At 42.6% G+C, this 20956-nt stretch overlaps 1 protein-coding gene across 1 annotated transcript in view; it reads left to right on the top strand.

Moving 5' to 3' along the window:
* The window catches only part of LOC142381961 (phospholipid-transporting ATPase ID-like), a 48334-nt gene that overhangs the window by 5087 nt on the left and 22291 nt on the right, over positions 1-20956 (top strand). The window contains exons 2-5 of the mRNA XM_075467310.1: positions 9584-9671; positions 11230-11288; positions 12734-12847; positions 14845-14943. Of these exons, the coding sequence (XP_075323425.1) occupies positions 9629-9671; positions 11230-11288; positions 12734-12847; positions 14845-14943 (315 nt within the window). The 5' untranslated portion in view covers positions 9584-9628. The remainder of the gene's footprint in view (positions 1-9583; positions 9672-11229; positions 11289-12733; positions 12848-14844; positions 14944-20956) is intronic.

Below are 20956 nucleotides of genomic sequence, written 5' to 3'. Positions count from 1 at the left end.
GAAGAAGAAGCATGAATCTATGGAAGAGAGACTTGCCAAAGAGAGACTTGCCAAAGAGCTCCTGGCGGTGAATTTGCTTTCATCATAATAGGCTTGTCATTGAAAAAACCCGCTACTCCACCTACTGTCCTGGTGGTGAATCGCCACGCAGCACACGCAACCGCCGACAAAGCAAAATGAAGTATAAACGTCTCGAGCCATTAACATACGCGCAAGACGCAAGCGCAAGGGCAGTTAAAAGAAGTATAACTCAGCCTTTAGTCGTCAGTCGGCCGTTCTATCTTCGTTACGATCACGTGTGACAGATCTGACCACAGTGTGGGTTGTTTAAGTCATTCTCTCTGGTGAGATGTTTACCTACCTGAACAAGCATGTTTTGGTGACAAGATAAAGGTCTGTGCACGCATCGCTTGATCTGCATATGACACCCCTCAGTTTGTGTTTGGGGATTTTGTTCTTTGGGTGTACCAACCTCTTTTTAGACACTCCTCCTTTTTAGACAAATATTTCTTATCCTCTCTATTGGTGTTGTTTGGTCCAGATTTCTTAGCTGTTGAAGGCTCAAAACCGGCTTCTTAGCACAAGGGTAGTTGGCCTTATTGAAGCTCTTAGGATGATCCTATCCTGGATGCACAGTCGTTGGCTGGTGGGTGAAGTGTCAAACTACAGAGAAACAGTTTCCTGATGAAAACAATATGGTTCTCCCACATGCTTCTCTTGGGGATATGCAGCAGATCTTTGCATGCCTTCAGCAGAAAGGTGCTTTTTCATAAAAACCTCCAAAGTCCCCAAGTGAGCTCAGCGTTGAAAGTGATTGTGGTTGACCTTGAGTCTGGTTAAATCCAGAGCGTTCTGCAGAGTGAAAGTTTTACTCATTTCTACACTTCTTGTATTACAGTAAAGTAAAACTATGCATGCAGGCGTCTTGCAGTGAAACAACCATCCAGCAGATTCAATTATTAACAAGTCAATAATAAGTCATATTACTGGAACAGTGTAGGTCTTGTGGATAAATGGGATGCATGAATGCATTTACATGACCTTGTGACATTTTTTCTTATTACTGTATGAACAGAACCATGTGGTAAATGGAGGGAAAACTTCTGCTTTCATTCTTAGAATACTTAGAAACAATAATCAATTCAAACTGCTGAATCCTGTTGTTTGGCTAACAGGAGCCCAAACAATAGGTTCCTCAATTTCCAATCTGAAAAAATGACAAAAATGTTCTGTCCCAGTTTCACAGATGTTACTATGTGCTGGTTTTACCAGTTTCTGATAATACAGAGAAGAGTGTGGTTGTATTTTTGAGTGCTGACCTGTGACGCTTTCAGCTTTTTGAGTACATCTCTTTCACTCACTCGGACACACACTTTGCCTCAGTCTGCATGAAGTTTCCTTGCTCTGTTTCAGAATCTTTTTTTTTCCTCCTTTAAAACAGAGTTGTTTTTAAAAGCAGGCAGCAAGAACTCTCTATCAGCGCTGCTTCCTCCTATTGTTGAGTTACCGTAAGAGATTTCTGGTTTCTTAAATCTTAAGGCAGATATGGTCAAAGAACACAGACGCCTCATTTGAATTGTTTGCAAATCAACTGTCGCAGGTGCAGTTTTCTCAGAACGTGGGCGGTGCGCCTGCAGAGTCCTCAAGTTGGACAGAAAATTAAACTGGATACTGCAGAACATTTCAATTGAACTGTTTGTTCGGCAGTATTCAGCAACAGAACAAAGGAGTCTACCGAGAATTAAAGTATTTAACAGTTTGAACAGAAAAAATGTGGTTATCGACCTATTGATTGGTTAGTTTCTCCACAGCTTCCCTTTTCAATTCGAGGGTTCTGAAACACGCAGTACGGGAGCTATTATTAGTCAGACTTCTGATAAGACGAGCACTTGTCGATGGACGTGCGACAGAAAATACAGGCCGGGGATTTTGGTATGCTGAGTGCTTCTTCACATCTAAACCTGGAGTTTTTTATTTCAGAATTTTGTCCAAATCTCAAATAAATGCTTTTAATTTCTCAACAGAATACCTCATGAGAGCTCTGTGGAAAACGTCTCTGGCCTCCTTATAATGGAGGAATTCTTTTTTCAGAGTTGCTTTCATGTCTTTTAGAAGGTCTAAAGCTCATAGCTTAAAGAGAAGAGACACAATAGTATTATAAAGAATAGAGTCAAATGGTTGTGCAGACACACACACACAATGGAAGAACTATAACTATATTAAAAATCCACCTTAGTAGGAATCGAAATACTCTAAATTATAAAAACTATAAATTAATTTCAAGTGGCTGCAACATGATGCTGGAACAACCACCAACGTAAAGGAACCTCCAACGTAAAGGAAGAGAGACGAAACTTCTGAAGTTGTTTTGTGTCTCTTTTGGTCTGAGCGTCTTTCTCCTATGTCGTCGGGGGGGGGGGGGGCTTTTACATGTCCCTGTACAGTGGTCCGTTGTTCAGTGAACAACACTCTGTCCATTAACATTAGCCCAGAGAAGCCCATAGACGTGACCTAAATCACTGTTTGTTCTGGAAGCACGGAGCCATTCGGTTTCTCCATTGTAGCATCTTTTAGGACGGTTTTCCCCTCCATCCTTCTCAGCTTGCCTTTCTCCGCCTCTACACACCCCTCTACTCTTTTATCCACATCTCTGTTTGCTGTTAGACAAAAACACGCACAGACAGGGAACCCGCTGAAAACGCAGCAGCTGTGCTCATTGGCTTATCTTTTACTGCAGGTCCTTTTCTGATTGGCTGACCTATGGAAACTATGACACAACACCCCCTGTGTCGTCGTCGCCCCCCCCCCCCCACTTATTTCAAGTAGTTGCAGCTTTATTCAAGTGAAACACCCTCAGTGCACCGCTGTGAGTACAAAGCTGCTTTTTCTGTCCTCCTAACAAGAGGTGTGTGTTTCACGGCGTTGTAAGGGAGCCCTTTGTGACCAGTAATTATTTGGATCGCAGTCAAAAAGTTTTCTTCCACGTGTGCAGCGGGTTGAGTATGCAGCTCACAGATTCAGTGATGGTTTATTGGAGCTCCATCCCTAAATCCAAAACAGTTGGGACATTTTGTTAATTGTCAATAAAAACAGGACGCAGTGATTTGCAAAATCTCATTAACTAACATTTTAACCACAATAGAACGTAGAAAACATATCAAATGTTGAAAATGAGGCATTATACCATTGGAGGTCAAATTGTGCTCATCTTGTTTTTCTTTAACAGCAGTCTGCTAACATCTGGGAACTGAGGAGACCAGTTACTGGACCTTTGGGAGATTCTTGTCTGATACAGGATTGTAGTTGCTTAACAGTCCTCGAGCTGTTTTTTTTTAATGTATTTTCCATTTCGTGTTGCTCCAAATGTTTTCAGTTGGTGAAAGTTCTGCACTGCACACAGGCCAGTCCATCTGATGGATAAGATGCAGTCAGCGGTTTAGCATCGTCTTGCTGAAATACGCAAGGCCGTCCCTGTAAATGACTGAACGCTGATAACTAGCTGGAGGAAAAAACGACACAGAACATATTTTCTAATTTGGCTCGGTCCATTTTAAACAAGCTTTGGTCCAGAGAAGGCCGCCGTATTTCTGGATCATGTTCACATATGGCTTCCCTTTTGCCTGATAAAGCTTTAACCTGCGTTTCCATGACAGAATGATGCCTGTTTTTAATGCAGTGCTGCCTGAGAACCCAAACATTATAGGCATCCAGTATTGTCCCTTACACACAGAGATGTCTTCTGATTTACTGAATCTTTTCATGATATTATTGATTAAAGATGATGGAATATTTAAAGTCTTCACAACAACTAAATTATTCTGAAATTGCTGCACAATTTGTAGATGCTGTTTTTTTCAGATTGCTGAAGCTCTGTCTGTTTCTATTTCTGAGAGACTCTGCCTCTCTAAGGTGCTCTCTTTATGCCATGCCGCTGACCTGTTGCTAATTGGCCTAATTATTTATCCATTAGGCCAATATAGCTGTTCCCTTTTAGTACCACTTACTTTTTAACATTCTTTGAGCATTTTTTTCTCTACTCAGTCTGTTTTATGAGTTTGCTGATCGTTGAATTCTGTTTTTATTTACATTTACACATCGGACAACTTTTTTTAAGTGGGGTTGTACTAAAAGGCCTCTTCTATCATTTGGATGAACACACACACACACACACACACACACACACACATTGCATTACATAAACACACACACATATGCTGTTCTTTCTTTGAGCTGAAATCAAGCAGCCAGGTTTGATAATAGACTTCTGTTCAGCTGAGAAACCAGAGATCACTGATGGGACAAGATGCCCATTCATGTGCGTGACCTCTGACCTGTGAAGCCAGTCACAGCTGACTCTGACACTGAGACGCTGTGGCCCACCTTTAATTTGCCCGGGCGTAACCGCGATGCTTGTTGCATGCACTATAAAGAGTATTAAAAACTGTGAGAAAGCGTTTGTTCGTGTTCTTTGCACTGCGACTGTATGTTTGTGTTAAAGGTGAAGAAAACAAAGCAGGAGAGAAGTAGGCCGTCTTTGTATTTTGCTGGTAAAGGCGGTTTGAGCTAAACCTCAACATGCTCTGATTCTACCCCAGACCCACATTGCTGTTTCCACTGTGGTTTTAAAGCCGAGTAACTGTTGGCATCCTCTCACCTATTTCTCCGCGAAGAAGCATGAAGCATTTTGATGTGCCTTGAATCTCGATGTTTAACATTAGTTTTAAGGATATTTCAACTCAAGCTTTGACTCAGGTGCTGTTTACACATACCCGGGTATTTTGATAAACGAAGACCTTTCCCTTCGTTTGTGCCTTTCGTTTATACACAAACAGAGTTTTTTCCTCCGAAAACGAGGCATAAAAAAGTGGAGATTTTTTAAAAACGTTTAGCGTTTGTGTGTAAACTGGTTGAAAGAGGCAAAAACGGAGTTTTGGGCAATATCCGTGGTAAAAGACCGATGTCCATTGTTTATCTGGCAAGCATGGAGGTACTAGCAGCATTTCTGTTTTTAAGAGCTATAGTCGCTTGTGTGCTTTTGAAAATTAAAGTCATACAGTGTATTGACCAACAAAGACGCATTAGGGCTTCTTTTGGCAGACAGAGCCCGGCCATACCACCGCCAGCGACGGCGATTCTGGGTTAGACCCGGACGGACTGCGTATTTATGCTGATCAATGTAGACATGTTTTTTTTTTAAAACGGGGCTGTGTGCACCTAGTTATTTTTGCAAACGAAGGTTAGAAAATATGCGTTCATCAAAATACCCGGGTATGTGTAAACAGCACCTCAGTTTTTATGTTTTATTTAATCATGTTTGCTGCAGGAAACATACTTTTAATCGCAGCTGGTCAGCTACCAGGAAGGTGTTGGCGCGCACACTTCCCACACATCCCTCAGTGCCTGATGTGATTTACCTGAGAAAAAAATACATGCAGACATGTTTTCTACCCTGTGCGATTACACATACTAATCAAATCAAATCAAATTTATTTGACTCTGATCTTTGGAAGAGGAACAGATCTAAGGCAGCATCTTCCTCATTGTTCCAAATCAGCACTGGGAGCTATAGGGAAGTTTGCAGCTTCTCTTTCTTTGTCTGAGCCCTAAAATAGTTCTCTGCTTGTAAACAGACACACTCACCATTGTGTCACCACTGAAATGGAAATGAGTTGAGTGTTACGGTACTCACTGTTGTGGATTTGTCACCCTGATACAACGAGACAGTTTGTGTGCAGATTCGAATGAGGCGGATCAGGTCAACAGGTGAATTGTTTTTAACGGAAATCTGTCGTGCACTTTGCAAAATGGCCGTTTCAGACAGCTGCTGTTGATTTCAGTTCAAATTGGTGTAACTTAAACCAAGAACTGGACTGAAAATGTAAATGTAAATGTATTTCATTTATACAGCCCTTTACAGACAATCCTTACGATGTACCAAAGTGCTTTACAAGAGGTAATAAATAAAGAGAAGAATAAGTCAAAACAAGTAAAAACAATAAAAGAACAGTGAAAGCAATAAAATACAACAAAATCGAAAAAGATAAAAGTGTCATCATACTACTGGGTATTAAAACCAATCCTAAATAAGCAGGTTTTTAGCCTAGATTTGAAAAGGCCCAAGTCAGAAATAAGAGTTATAATATAATAATAAGAAAATAATAATATTTTTTTGTAATATAATATAATAATAGAGAAATTATATTTTTTGCTCAAAAAATGAGCAAAAAAGCAACCAATGTCCAAAAAAAAATCTTTCGAAAGACTAGAGAACTACTGCTCAAGACCACTTTAAAAGATTACAAAAAGCATTGCTTCTTGGAAGAAAAAATGAAAAAGTGAGTGGTGTCTCAAGGCTTTTGCACAGTACTGTATGCAGCCATTTTACAGCAATAGGTCATCTCCTGGCACTACACGAAGGGAGACATTTCCCTCTGAGCAGCAATTGGTGACAGTTAGGAGAACAAAGCTGCATTTTAACAGGTAGAAACCTCCAGCTGAACCAGACTCTGGGAGGGCGGCCACGTGGTCCAGTTTGGAAGAGGAGACGAGAACAGAGAGGGGGAGTCAACGGCAACACTAGTCGGGCCAGAAACCTCGGAACAGAAAGCTGCAGCTCCAGAGCTGGAGATAACCTGCAGAAAGGTGGAGAAAGACACAAAGTTAGTGGACTGCAATGGTTAGAAATGCAGAAAAGGGAGTCAGGTTCCCCAGCAGCCTGGGCCTTTAGCAGACAGACCGCCACATGGTTAAGGGTCACATGAATTTAGTTTTACTAAAAGCTTTATGAAAAAGGACATGCTTTTTAACGTGATCTCAAAAGCAGAGGGACCAGGAGCCGGTTTCACAAGAGAGGGGCCGGAAAACTGAGGGCTCTGCCTCCCGTTTACATTTAAACAGCAAGTAAGCCGGCAGTCTGAGAATAAAGGGCTCTTTCAGGATTTACGGAACTATGACAAAAAAATGATGATGCAGCTTCGTCATTAAGGGCTTCGCCTGTGTTTACTTTTGAAAAACAAAAGCTTAAAATAATCAAAAACCAGTCATGGTATTCCACTGAAAAAAGTCCCGACAACGATGGCAAACGAGGGAAAAATGGCATTTCTAGTGTAAGAAAAAGAAAGAAAAGAAGCCCCCTGACGCGTTTTGAAGCACAAAGTGAGACCTTTGCTTAACTTGAGAGCAGCTTCAGACTTCCAGATATTTCCATAACGAAGTCTCTGGCACCACCTTGGACTCTTGTGTTGTGTCTGCACAGTCGAAAAGTCCGAATATCTGCCAGGAGAAACACCTCCCCGACATTAAACTGCTCACAGTAGCCGACTTTAATGGACTTTAAATGTTAAAGCCTTGTTAAAGCTTCATGATGCTGCAGTGAATTGAAATGTCACCTCTTGGAAATGCCCTCGGCACATGACCTCTGTGTTTGACCGTGGAATAAAGTGTGCTGTGAATGAACTGTCGGACTGTTTGTTTTAGAGGTTTTATAGTTGGAACTTTGTCAAAGAGTGAGGTGGGCGGTTTTAAACCTGTACTTGTGTGTGGCAATGGAAACAGTCTTTTATTGTTCGCTTTCATTTGTCAAATATGACTGCTTACATTTCCGTTCAGTCACACAGGAGAGGATTCACTTCAACATTATAAAGCTCAACTTACTGAATATACGCAGGACTGTTAGTTAAATCATCAAAGTGGCTTCCCAGCATGCACTCTGCAGACATAAAAAGGTCCGTGATGAGGACTTTTTAGTGTCTCTTTGTACAGTCGATGAAGACATTTCTGTTCATCTTTAGAGCTGCCGTTAAGGATCAGCGTTCCTGCTTATTGGGACTGTTTCGGTCAAACAAATTCCACTTTTCCAAGGAAAGAGGTTACCTCGACTAGAGATTTTTTGCTATGAAATTTCCAGACTTTTCTCTGTCACTTTTATGCACAAACCCTGGCTCATATACAGTGGTATGTTGTATGTGTGTGTGTACACGTTTTTCCAGGGCTTTGGCAATCCTGTTAAAACACACACATTCTTCAGCAAACTCTTGTAGTTGATATTTATAGCTCCAACGCTGACGTCACCTCGGCAACCAACAGGGAGGGGTGGGATCTCAAAAACACACTTATTTCCTCATTCATTACCACATTTGCACTCGTGTATTTCTGTTCCCTGCTCAGTGTTTTATACATTTTCAGGTTCTGTTTTCATATTTGTCTGCATTGTTGAACCACATTTGGGTTCCAGCGACTGTAAAGAATTTCACACGAAGTAGCCGAATCATAACATTGCGCAACTTTCCTGGAGTTTAAAGTATCCCGGCTTAGACCGAGAGGCTCCTTTGGCCTGAAGGGAGGAAACAACTCCACACTCAGCATCAAGAACAGAGCTGTCAAAGAGGGAGAATGGATGGGAGGCAGCGGGTTTAAGGAAATGTGGTTTTAATCACGAGATTCACTAAAATAGCCGCAGCTGTGAGATAGCAGATAGCGGCCATAATGACCATCATCTCAATGATTGTTGCTGCTTCATCATTTCCTTTGGGGGGGATTTTTTTGACAGGAGCTTCAATTTCTCAGCGGGTTTAGAATGCTTGTTTGACCCCTTTTACACTCTTTTATTAAAGTTAGCAATGTAATAGAGTTAAAGAAATCATTTAACAACCTCTATTGCTGCAAAGATGTCTTAGTTAATTGAAAACAAGTTGAAGAACAGAGGGTTGCACTTCTGATTTTTCTTATCGTGTTGCTTTTGAAGAGGAAACCTTTTGAATGATGCCGGCGTGTAGCTGTCAATAAGGCAAGCTTCTTGTCATTAAAGTAAGCATCTTATCAAGAGTTAGTTTAAATATGCAGATCAAACATCAGTACATGACCTGTGTTTGGCATCAACTACTCGTGGCTGATGACTTGGCAGATGAGCAGCCACTTTTGGGTCTTGCTATCACTTGGCTGAGACAGAGCCCAGGACCAGTCATGGCTCTTGGCCCTGTCCTCTTCCTGTCTTGGATCCTGGGTGGCTGAAGGAGTGTCCGTCTGGCCTGAGTGGGGAGCCTCCCTCTGAATCACTGCCCTACATGGGAAAAACACTGACTGAAGAGGTCTGATGTAAACCTGGAGTAAGAACGAAATGAGGGAGGGACTCTTTCTCTCGAATATTGGCCAACTCTAAAAATGGACTTGTGGCAGTTAATTCAGCATATTCCCCATATCCTGACCAGTTCCCTTACACATTTATTCCCTTTGACAGTAAATGTACATTTATATGTCTAAATCTCCACTACTTTGACTTGAATGCTTTTTCTTTGGGGAATAAACAGCATTTTTAAAGGCTTTAGTTTGGACTGAGAAGCAGTATGACCAGGAAACGGTTACCTCATAGAACACATTATGGAAAATGTCCCTAATGACAGCTGCCAGGCTTTTTTTTTTCACTTCGACCGCAAAGATCTTTAAACTGTTTGAGAACAGCAGTGTTTTAACTTCAACACGTTGGGGCTTTTTGTGAGTTTATTTCCTTTGCAAATGAGATATTAAGTGTTTCTTGATTTGCTGTGTGCTCGCCCACACTGAAACAGCCTTCTCTTCTTCTCCGCAGATCGATATGATGGACAGATAACAGCGGGAGAAAGAGGAAAAGAAGATGTCGTTCTTCGGCCTGGATTGTGTCAAGAGGACAGAGATAGGTAAACCCTTGACCAGATGGAGGGCCAAGTTTCGTCTTCGGAGAAGTGAAAGTACTGGAAGAAAAGCTGAATGAGGGAAATTCCTTTGTCACTTTACAGCTATGTCCAGTTACATAGCTGTATAAAAAGAAGCAAGTCCTCCAATAATCAGCCAAACAGGGCTTTTGTTCATATGCTTTTACACAGAACAACCTATTCGGGTATCCTCTTAACTGCCGACCCTACAGGCAGGAGAGGGGAATTACAACTTATATTAGGGCCGAGCGACATGAACCAATATTCGTATCCCAGTATTTCGAGGCTGAATGGTGACATATGATAAGTACTGGTGTTTTATACAAATGTAAAATTCAGTTTTACAAGCATGATGTCACAAGATGCCGTGTCTCTATGACAACTTTAAATGGCACGCACTGTTTTACACCGCAAGACAGTGTTAACACTTTTTTTCCCCAAACGTGGGTACACTCAGTAAAAAGTTTGTGTTGTAACTGTGACTCGTTTAAGCTTGTCCACATGGGAGATAACTTTTTATTCTGAAGTGTTTCCTTTAAACAAGCCAAAGTCCTCCCGAGGAGGAAAGTTTGAAGGTTGATGACACATTTACGTGCAGCACTTTTAACCAAAGCAGGAAGTTTGACACCCAGATATGACACATGGTTTTTTTTTTTGGTCGCCTCTGGTTTGCATTCAGCCAGCAACACTTTACTAAAACTCTTTGTCTTCTCTGGTTGTGTGTAGGCAATATCATCGCTTGGTTAGAGTTAGATATCACAGTATCCAGTTAGGGTTAAAAAAACAGCATGGTTAGAAATCGTCATTGTCACCATTTTAGCTTCTGACCTCTATTTAACACTTTACACTGTTGGTCTTGTGGTATGAACAAATGGCCCCTGGGGTTGGTTTTTGGAGGAGAGTCATGGCTTTGGTGCTGATAAACAACTTTGTAAGGTTTGTCACAGTTCATTTCCCTTAGTTTTTATTAATCACTCCACTTTTAAATGGAAAGAGATTGCTCATTGCCTACATAGAAAGAAATTTACATTGAACTCACACTTTACAATTTATTCCTTGGTTTTAATTCACAAAGCTGACTTGAAGCCATACCTGTATACCACGCCACCAGTCAAACAGCTGCTGCCGTCACTGTCACAAAGCCTTCAAATGTTTGTTGTCGTTGATGTTGGGGTCATTACAATCTTAATTAAGTGGCATTGTCAGTACTGTGGCAAAAACTGAACAAAACGAAGACGATTGAAGGTACTACCATTTGAAATTCAAAATTATCTGGTGATAAAACCAATAAACTTTGAAAAATCATGAACTGAGATTAAGTGTCATGTGATACCTCTTTCCAAAGATAAAGGTTTGATAGATTTAGACAGATTACTCTATTTCACTTCAATGTGTTCGGATGTTATTATTCTGTTTTCTGTTGGACGTCTCAGCCCCTCCACCGCTGGGCTTAATTTGATACTTATCTAAATAAAAAAGTAAAAGACCATTTTATCAGTTGATGCATACAAAAAAAAACAGCTTCTTTATCTTTTCACATCAGAGCTCGAGAGGAAACTCAGAGCCAACGACCGCGACTACAACCTCACCTTTAAATACGCAGTAAGTACTCAGTCAATGCTGTTTATATGCTGTCGTCATGGGGAATCTCCCACTTTAAAGTTGATCACTGTGAGTATGTTATTATTAAAACAATACCCACGTATTTTTTAGACAAAACACTTTGCTGCAGTGGGTTTTTGTTAGCACAGTTTACATTAGAAAAATCCCTCTCTGGGTGTGTCTTGATGTTGTCCAGGAGACTGGATGTCGGCCAAAATCAAAGAGCTGCTTTGTGTTGCTGCTTTCCAAATATTGTCCACGTTTTATCGGTTGATTCTGCTTTTTGAGGAAGCAAAATATAATCTTGGGCGACTTGTTTTGGTATTGCGAAAATTTTAGATTTGCTGTCTGAAATGAAACTGAGGAAACAGATTGTAATCAACGTGCAATGACCAACGAAGGTCACAGACAGCTTCTGAAATGGCGACACATATGGAGGATCATGCCGTTCAGAGAGGGCCTGGCCTCAAAACTACCAACAAGTTAAGAAGAAAGTGAAACTTGAAACTTGGGATGATACATAGATAATGTGAAATGGACGTTTATCAAGGGAAAGCTGTTCATTACTCATTTGCAAAGCAAAAAAACCCCCAGCTCCAGTGAGATAAATCTTTAGGATGTAAACATTATTTTCCCTTTCTTCTGTATTTACGCATTTACCGGCAGAATATAAATGTTTAGTGTGTGGGTGGTGTCCTGAAGAGATCCAGCGATAAGGCGTCAAAGGTGCTGTAGCCCGGCTGGCCAGCGGAGCTTTCAGATCCTGACAAGATCCACCTGGTGCAGAGCGAAATTCCTCTCGCCCAATTGCGCTCTCAAATGTCAGATAGCATCCACCAGCACTTCCCCCAGAGACCTGAGGAAGGGTTTCATTACAAATCTGCGAAGCTGGAACTCATCAGCTCTGATTTGTACGTTCTAAGGATCCCCCCGAGATGCTCCGCTCGGCCCCCCGACATCCTTTGATTCGCCTCGATATTTTGGAGTCGACAGATAAATTGGTAAAAATGATAATGTTGGAACTGATGTATGTTATTAGACAGTAGCTTCAGCCAGCGTTGAGGATCCCTCATCATAACAGCAGTCAGTGCAGGGGTGGGAAGGTGGGAGACAGACACAGAAAAACACTGTTATCATTATGAAAACTAAATCTTCTGTTTTTCTCTTTTCACACCAACATTTTTATTTCCTGTTATGATGCTATGGAAACCATTCCTAAAGACATTGGAACGTATTTTAGAGGTTTCTTCGAGATTAAACGTAGCCCATAGAAAGTTAGAAATAGCTTGAAAAATGTCCACCGGTACATTCAGTCCAAAGAGCCAATAATTGAATTAAAAGGCCTATATTTTAGCATAGTGAGTGGCTCAGGAAGTAGAGCTGGTTGTCCCATGATTCCTTGGTTTGTGCCTCTCTGTCATTCCTTCTCTTTACGCTTTTTCCAGACGAACGCCATCAAGACCTCCAAGTACAACGCCTTCACCTTCCTGCCCCTAAACCTGTTCGAACAGTTCCAGAGGATTGCTAATGCCTACTTCCTTGTTCTGCTTGTGCTCCAGGTAAGGTGCTAAGAAAGCATGCATGCTTTTCATCCAGCTGTCAAGCTAATTCTATTCCAAGATATCAGCACAGTCTGTGGCGTAGTGGGTACTGCAGGCGCACCATGTACAAGAGGCTATAGTCCTCACTGCAGCTGGCCCCAGTTCGAGTCCCGCATCGGACGGCCCTTTGCTGCATGTTGTTCCCCCTCTCTCTGCCCCCTGCTTCCTGTCTCTCTACACTGTCCTATCTAATAAAGGCATAAAAAGCCCCCCCCCCAAAATAATAATAATAATAATTAAAAAAAAAATATATCAACACATGAAAGAACCACCATACCAGCCACTTCGTTTCCAGTTGATCTCAGCTGAGGGAAGTGCGCATCTAGAATAAGTCACAAAATAGCAGCTTTGCTGTTTATGAAGCATGTGACTTTTTGTCCTACCACTGGCAGTGTTGTGCTAGGTGTTAGCTTAGTCCTTCTAATGATGCATTAGCCTTGCGCATGCTTAAGCTAATGTTGAATTTCCTACACAGCAGCTATGTTGAGCTATTTTTTGCCATACTTTCAATTTAACTGTAATTAATTTAAAAAACAATTGTCTGAACCTGTGGCTTTACATTTAAAGTCCCGCTCCAGCAGTTCCTGATCCCCTAGCAGCTCCGTTTTCCTGACAATTTAATCATTTTAATTTCCTTTTGACTTTTAAGTAACCTTCCATTATTCAGTCAGTGGGATCTATGGATGTCCTATTGAGCTCCACCCAGCACTTCCTCAGAGTCTTCTCCGACTACACAAATAACTCTACTGTGCTTATATTGTAAAGAACAAACAACTGAACAATGATCAGGGCTGCTAACTGAGCGACAGAATCAGGTGCTCTTCACATAAGAAACAACACAACGGTTTGTCTGACCAGGGAAATAGAGACAGTCTGGATCGGGAGGCTCCCCCTGGAAAAGCCTGATTCATACATGTCACCCAGCTTTTGGTCAGGCTGCCTGCCGGCAGTTTTTCTTGTTGCTTTTGTCCCCTGTCTGAAACTAAACTTCTGCTTTGGAGAGGACACGATAGCTTAAAGAATTTGATTTCATGCCATTATAGTTATAAAACAGAACATGTCACATTTGTCGATGACTGGCTTCTCAACCTACCTCGTGTTAGTTTCTCATATAACACCAAAATAACACGTTAACACGATTTTCTCGTGGTGTGTGACTTCAAATAGCCATTAGCATAAATGTATTGTTGTTAAGCTGAAGCGTTTGTCAGGTTTAATTGTGTTTGTCATTTTGTAGCAGAAAAATTACAGTGAAAACCACACAGAACATCTTCAAATCAAAATAGAAATGAATACAATGACAAATATCAAATTCTTAGAATTTCTCATGCATTAACAGTCATTCGTCCAACGCAGCACACCCACACTTTTCACACTGACGCTGCTTCTTAACAAAACAGGAAATAGAGGAATCAAGTGCAGTGAGAATGGAGGAAGTGTAATATCCAGTAAAGGAAATTGCCTCATCGTGTGCAATAGAGTCATATTGCATTACAGAGGTAATCTACAGTGGCTGCTCAGCTAAAGCAGAGGAACTGAAACAAAGGGATATTACAGTAAATGAAGTTTGTCAATTCATCTGAATCTGCCAACGTTTTTAGCCCAACGACAGCGACTTGTGCTGTTAAATTAACAATAAAAAGGGTTTCTATTCACACCAAAACTTCTCAGATCAACTCATAAAAAAAGAAAAACAGATACATCCGGATGAGACTGAGGCTGTTCTTAGGGTTGAGTTTCATTTCAACATAATGCACGCGGTCACTGTGCGTGTTTGAAGATGCGGCTCACCGTTTTCTGGTCAAAGCACACACTTTGCAGCCCTTCAGTGTGTGCATCGTGGTGTTTATACCTGTTTTCTTTGCTTTTTACGATATTATCCTTGTTCTGTTTTGCGTTGCTCTTCTACAAATGTTAACTAAAGTTGGTTTTCTGTCTGTGTTTTCGCTGTTCAGGTGATTCCCCAGATCTCCTCTCTGTCCTGGTTCACCACTGTTGTGCCTCTGATCCTCGTGCTGTCAGTCACTGCTGCAAAGGATGCAACCGATGACATCGTAAGCACATTTAAAAGTTTCAAATCTGAAGAAAAAAGCTGAGAATATGTGTAATTGACAATGTACTTTGTCAATCAAAATGTGTTGGTTTAAAGGTTCCATAAAGCTCCCCCCTTAAATATTACATTACATTACACTTAGCTGACGCTTTTTATCCAAAGCGACTTACAGCTATTTAGATACAGGGTATTGGTTACAGCCCCTGGAGCAATGTGGGGTTAGGTGCCTTGCTCAAGGGCACTTCAGCCATGGATAGAGGTGTAGGGAGAGGTAATGGCAGGATTTGAACTTGCAACCCTCTGATCTTAAGTCCACCTCCCTAACCACTAGGCCACGGCTGCCCCAAATTAAAAAAAAAAAAAAAAACCTGTGTCCTCTGGTCTGCTCCAGCTGAGCCCTACAGATGCACAGCTGTACAGGTGCACATGCATAATGAAGAGACACCTTCAGAGGCCATCAAAGATTGAAGGCGACAGTGGGGTAAATGTTACAGGACCACTTGCTGTGATATGTTAAGAACAAACATGCTGACAACAAGCAAAAAGGCTGTGCTGTGACAGTTGTGAACTGTATCATCTCAGGACGCTCCGGGGCAGTTTCAGGGCCAGGAATGTGCACAACAAAGATTGGTGTACTTCAAAGCGAGTCAGAGGCCCACAGTTTCGAGGTTCACAAACTTGTTGCCTGAGGCAAACAGCTGTTTGTTGTGTAAAGAAGTGTGTAATGAACTTCTTCCTGATGCCTCTGTTTGTGTCATGAATTAAGTTCTGCTGCTTTGTGTGTGAGCAGTAGGTCTGACAACATCTTAATGCATCCGAGTCCCATGCAGCCTGCAGTGAGCAAACTTTCAGATCTTTTTCCCCAAACTCAAAACCATTTTCACATGTTGTTTGCGCCTCTTTGTCATAAAAAAGATGTCCGTGTTAATCAGCTGCTTTCACACATGCCAGAGAGAGCCGGCTCAGCCACACTTCAATGCGTGCTTACAAACGTCAAGCTAGCGTCAGCTGAGTGACGAGCTGGTGAGAGCAGCGGTCCCATGATGCCGGTGTTCTGTCGATTTCTACTACCCGTCGAGAAATGCTACCTTGTGTTTTTGCGCATGCGCGCGCATGCGCAGAGACAATTTTCTAAGTTTTCGTTGTCCCGCCCATCATTTTTTTCGAGGAGAAATTTTTCATTCGTTTTCGTTTCCACGCCCATAATTATTTATAATTATTTGCTACCCTAACGGTGAGTAACATCCTCAAAATCCTGATTCCTTTTGGAAGACATGCAAAGTAATAAAACACTTATCGTATTAACAAGCAGTTAGCTTAACATGCACAAAATGCATTGTTGCTCATGTTGTGGGGGTAGTATGTGTGCAGTGTGGTTGTCGGTGTGATGTTGTGTGTGAGTTTATGCATGAATTGATTATTGATTTTATTATGTAAAGCACTTTGTGCTGCTTTTCCTCTCCCCCCTCTCTCTGCCCCATCCTCTCCTTTGTGAAGGAGATAATGTATATGTAACCATTAAAACCTCTGTTCTAGTTCTCCTTCCTGTCTTGTCATTCGCCATTTGATTTTTGTATTTGGGACACTTCAGGCTTTATTTAGGTGACTCTGCTCCATCATTGTCAAGAATGATTTGAGAAGGGGTAGCATTATTTGACAGGGTCATATTGGCCTATCAAAATTTGCTACCCTCTTAAAAATTGATTAGATAATGTTATGAACATGCTGCCATTCATCCTACAGTGGCAGTGAGGAGATAAGTTGTCTTACAAGAATGATTTGAGAAGGGGTAGCATTATTTGACAGGGTCATATTGGCCTATCAAAATTTGCTACCCTCTTAAAAATTGATTAGATAATGTTATGAACATGCTGCCATTCATCCTACAGTGGCAGTGAGGAGATAAGTTGTCTTACAAGAATGATTTGAGAAGGGGTAGCATTATTTGACAGGGTCATATTGGCCTATCAAAATTTGCTACCCTCTTAAATAAATCAATTTCATTACACTTTTTATAATTACACACGACAGACAAAAACGCTTACTTTATGACTTTATTTGATATACAGAGGTACAAAAACGCTTACTTTATTTGATATACAGAGGTAGAAAACCATAAAGTAGCATTTTTTGATAGGGTAGCAAAAACCGATAGGCGTGTCTATCGGTTTTTGCTGCGGTAGCATTTCTCGACGAAGTAGGAAAAATCGACAGAACACCGGCTTGTATTTACACACACAGCTCATTTCACCTCTGTTACTGTCTCCCTTGCCAGCTTAGAGGCACATCAGTAGCCTCTGTACCTTCACACGTTACTGATTGTCACGTGTGGTGTAGAAGGGGAGGACACGGATGCGGACTTATAAAGAAAAGGGTGATTTATTAACAAAAAACAAAGTACAACATAAAACGCGGCAGAGCCGGAGAAAAACGAAGCTATAAACAAAACAAAAGAACAAGGACATGGCATGGAATAAATACTTAGCTTGGACGAAAACGTGGCGTGGAAACGTGGCGTGGAAACTAACATCAACAGTAACAACATGCAACAAAGATCCGGCAAACTGAAAGGGGAGGCAGGAAACTAAATAGGGAGTGAGTGATTAAGTGAGTGGGTGCAGCTGGTGGGGAATGAACAGGTGAGGGGAATGAACTAATGGCAAAACCTAAAACTCAAAACCTGGACATGAACTGAACACAAAAACATAACCTAAACATGAAAACTAAAAACATGAGTCTCTGGGCGTGACAGAGCCCCCCCCTCAAGGGGTGGATCCCAGACATCCCACAAAAGTCCAAGGGTGGGAGGGAGGGGCTCGAAGCCGGTCGGGGAACCAGAAACGGGCGTGATACCGGCTTAGGGCAGCAGGAGGCAGTGGTCTGGCGGGCGGCCAGACATCCCGTGGCGTGGCAGCAGGAAGCGGTGGTCTGGCGGGCGGCCAGACATCCCGTGGCGTGGCAGCAGGAAGCGGTGGTCTGGCGGGCGGCCAGACATCCCGTGGCGTGGCAGCAGGAAGCGGTGGTCTGGCGGGCGGCCAGACATCCCGTGGCGTGGCAGCAGGAAGCGGTGGTCTGGCGGGCGGCCAGACATCCCGTGGCGTGGCAGCAGGAGGCGGTGGTCTGGCGGGCGGCCAGACATCCCGTGGCGTGGCAGCAGGAGGCGGTGGTCTGGCGGGCGGCCAGACATCCCGTGGCGTGGCAGCAGGAGGCGGTGGTCTGGCGGGCGGCCAGACATCCCGTGGCGTAGCAGCAGGAGGCGGGGACCGTCCCACGGTCGGACGGACCTCCGACGGGGGGGAGCCCCCCCTTTAAGGGATGGATCCCAGACATCCCCAAAGTCTGGGGGTGGGAGGGAGGGGCTCGAACTAGTGAGTCCATGTCGGGCTCTGCCGCCTTATGGTCAGGCCCTGTGGCCTCGTGGTCAGGCCCTGTGGCCTCGTGGTCAGGCCCTGTGGCCTCGTGGTCGTGGTCAGGCTCTAAAGCCTCGTGGTCAGGCTCTAAAGCCTCGTGGTCAGGCTCTAAAGCCTCGTGGTCGTGGTCAGGCCCTGTGGCCTCTTGGTCGTGGTCAGGCCCTGTGGCCTCTTGGTCGTGGTCAGGCTCTAAAGCCTCGTAGTCAGCCCGCTAGGCACCAGAAGTCCCCAGCCAGCTCCCAGAAGGCAGTGTAGTCCGCCGTGTCCATTTCTGGCCGGATCTTTCTGTCACGTGTGGTGTAGAAGGGGAGGACACGGATGCGGACTTATAAAGAAAAGGGTGATTTATTAACAAAAAACAAAGTACAACATAAAACGCGGCAGAGCCGGAGAAAAACGAAGCTATAAACAAAACAAAAGAACAAGGACATGGCATGGAATAAATACTTAGCTTGGACGAAAACGTGGCGTGGAAACGTGGCGTGGAAACTAACATCAACATCAACAGTAACAACATGCAACAAAGATCCGGCAAACTGAAAGGGGAGGCAGGAAACTAAATAGGGAGTGAGTGATTAAGTGAGTGGGTGCAGCTGGTGGGGAATGAACAGGTGAGGGGAATGAACTAATGGCAAAACCTAAAACTCAAAACCTGGACATGAACTGAACACAAAAACATAACCTAAACATGAAAACTAAAAACATGAGTCTCTGGGCGTGACACTGATGTGGAACAAAGGTGCATTGGTCCCATTTTTGTGCAAAGCCCCACAGTCCTCAGTAAAAAATAAAGACTCCAACGCAGAGAAATAAAACCAGAATCCACATTACTCTTGTTTTCCATTCATAATAAGATGAGATTTTTCTTTTCTTTTTCAAGAAGCTAAAAGATTCTGTCACCCTTGGGTGGTACAGGGTACAAGGCAGGGGCGCCGATTTATGTGTCTGCTGGTGGGTGCTCACCGTGCTTATTTTGACACGCGTGTGCCCACGCACATGCTCTCTTTCACACACACAGTCTACACACTGTTGATGCATACAAGAAGTTAATCTCAATGTAACCTAATGAAAAAGGCTCCGATGAAGATGAAGGAAAAACAAAATCCACAATCCAGCAGTGCAAACCTCACTAAATACTTGTTCTTTTTGCAGCATCATAGTCTGTCCATGGATATTTACCTTTCCTGCTAGCTTAAAAAGTCCGACCTGTTTTCTGCCTAACATCTGCGCTGCTACTGTCCTCATTGACACGGTAGAGTTCTCACTGGAAGACGGTCTCGGTTCGGTGGATACTTTTAGTATTTTTGTGACAAATTGGTCCATTTTGTTGGCTAAATCAACCACTATGCTAGTTCAACAGCAAGTTGTCGTCCAGCCTTTTTGGCGGTTTATCTGACATCCCAACGCAATGTGTTAGCAGGTAGCAGAGTGGTGTAGGCTGCCTGGCACACGTGGGTACTCGGGATTCTCCGTGGGTGCTTCGATGCCGGAGCACCCACGTTTAGTACAGGGAGAGGTACTTCCCTGTGCTGCTGCCTCACCCTGACTCCAGGCAAAGCTTCTTCTCATGACGTCTCCCTGGAGGTTTTGTCACTAGCTGTTTCTGGGCCAGTCTTTATTTTATGCTGACTTCCAACTGCCTAATAATCCATCCCCATCTCCTTCGTCTGATTTCATTTTCTGCCTTCTCCTGCTGTGTCTTCTTTCATAGATCCATGTTGCCTACCTTCTCCAGCCTGTGCATCCAGAGGATTTTTCTTAGGCAGCTTTTAATGAGTGTTTCTACTTTATTCGTGATGGTCTTTGTCATTCCCTGCGTCTGACCTACACAGCAGCACTAAATCTTGACTCTACAGATCCAGATGTTCTTGAGCTGCATGTTTAGTACTATAGTTTCAACTGGATTCCATTTCTCCTCTCCTCTTTTATTTTGGTAATCTAAGATACTGAGTCTGTTTGGCAAATAAAGTCGGTTGAAGTTGCTCTGCTGTTGTGTCAGTGCTGAACACGATAAAAAAGGAAGTGTGCTCCAACCGCATTCAATCAAAGTCTGTTAATGTCACACATTTGTACAGAGCTGTGAGTGTTTTTTTTTTATTTTGTACCTTAAAGGACTTATTCTAGATGTATTGCTTTGTATTCATTTTCAAGTTTTTTTTACCAAGCCAGCTCACAGTGCTTGGAATCCCCCCTGCCTCAGCCAAATCAGATGAGCATGAATATCTGCTTTTAAATGCTTTTACAAAGAGTTACAGCTATAAAGTTAGATGACAGAGACAGAGAAGTGGAAATAAGGCACCGTTGAAGGGAAAAATATCTCCCACAAGCCTTAGAAATGGTTTTATTTTCATTTCCTATTTGAATAACAAACAATTGAATAGAACAGAAGAAAAAGAATGATCACAGCAAGGGTTTCCATGTTTCTTTTTTTACATTTTGACATGGTTGTTGGAACGAGACAACAGAGCAGAGGAGATGACATGCACCAGATAAAGTGTATTTTGAGACCACAACATCTAGAAGTTGTCTCAGGCCAAACATTAATGGTGACAACAAAAACCCAAACTGTTTTTTACATACGAAAAATCGAAGTGAAGGTGATTT

This window comes from Odontesthes bonariensis, chromosome 6 (assembly GCF_027942865.1).
Source record: "Odontesthes bonariensis isolate fOdoBon6 chromosome 6, fOdoBon6.hap1, whole genome shotgun sequence".
Classification (NCBI taxonomy): Eukaryota; Metazoa; Chordata; class Actinopteri; order Atheriniformes; family Atherinopsidae; genus Odontesthes; species Odontesthes bonariensis.
This window is presented reverse-complemented; position numbering and strand designations above follow the sequence as displayed.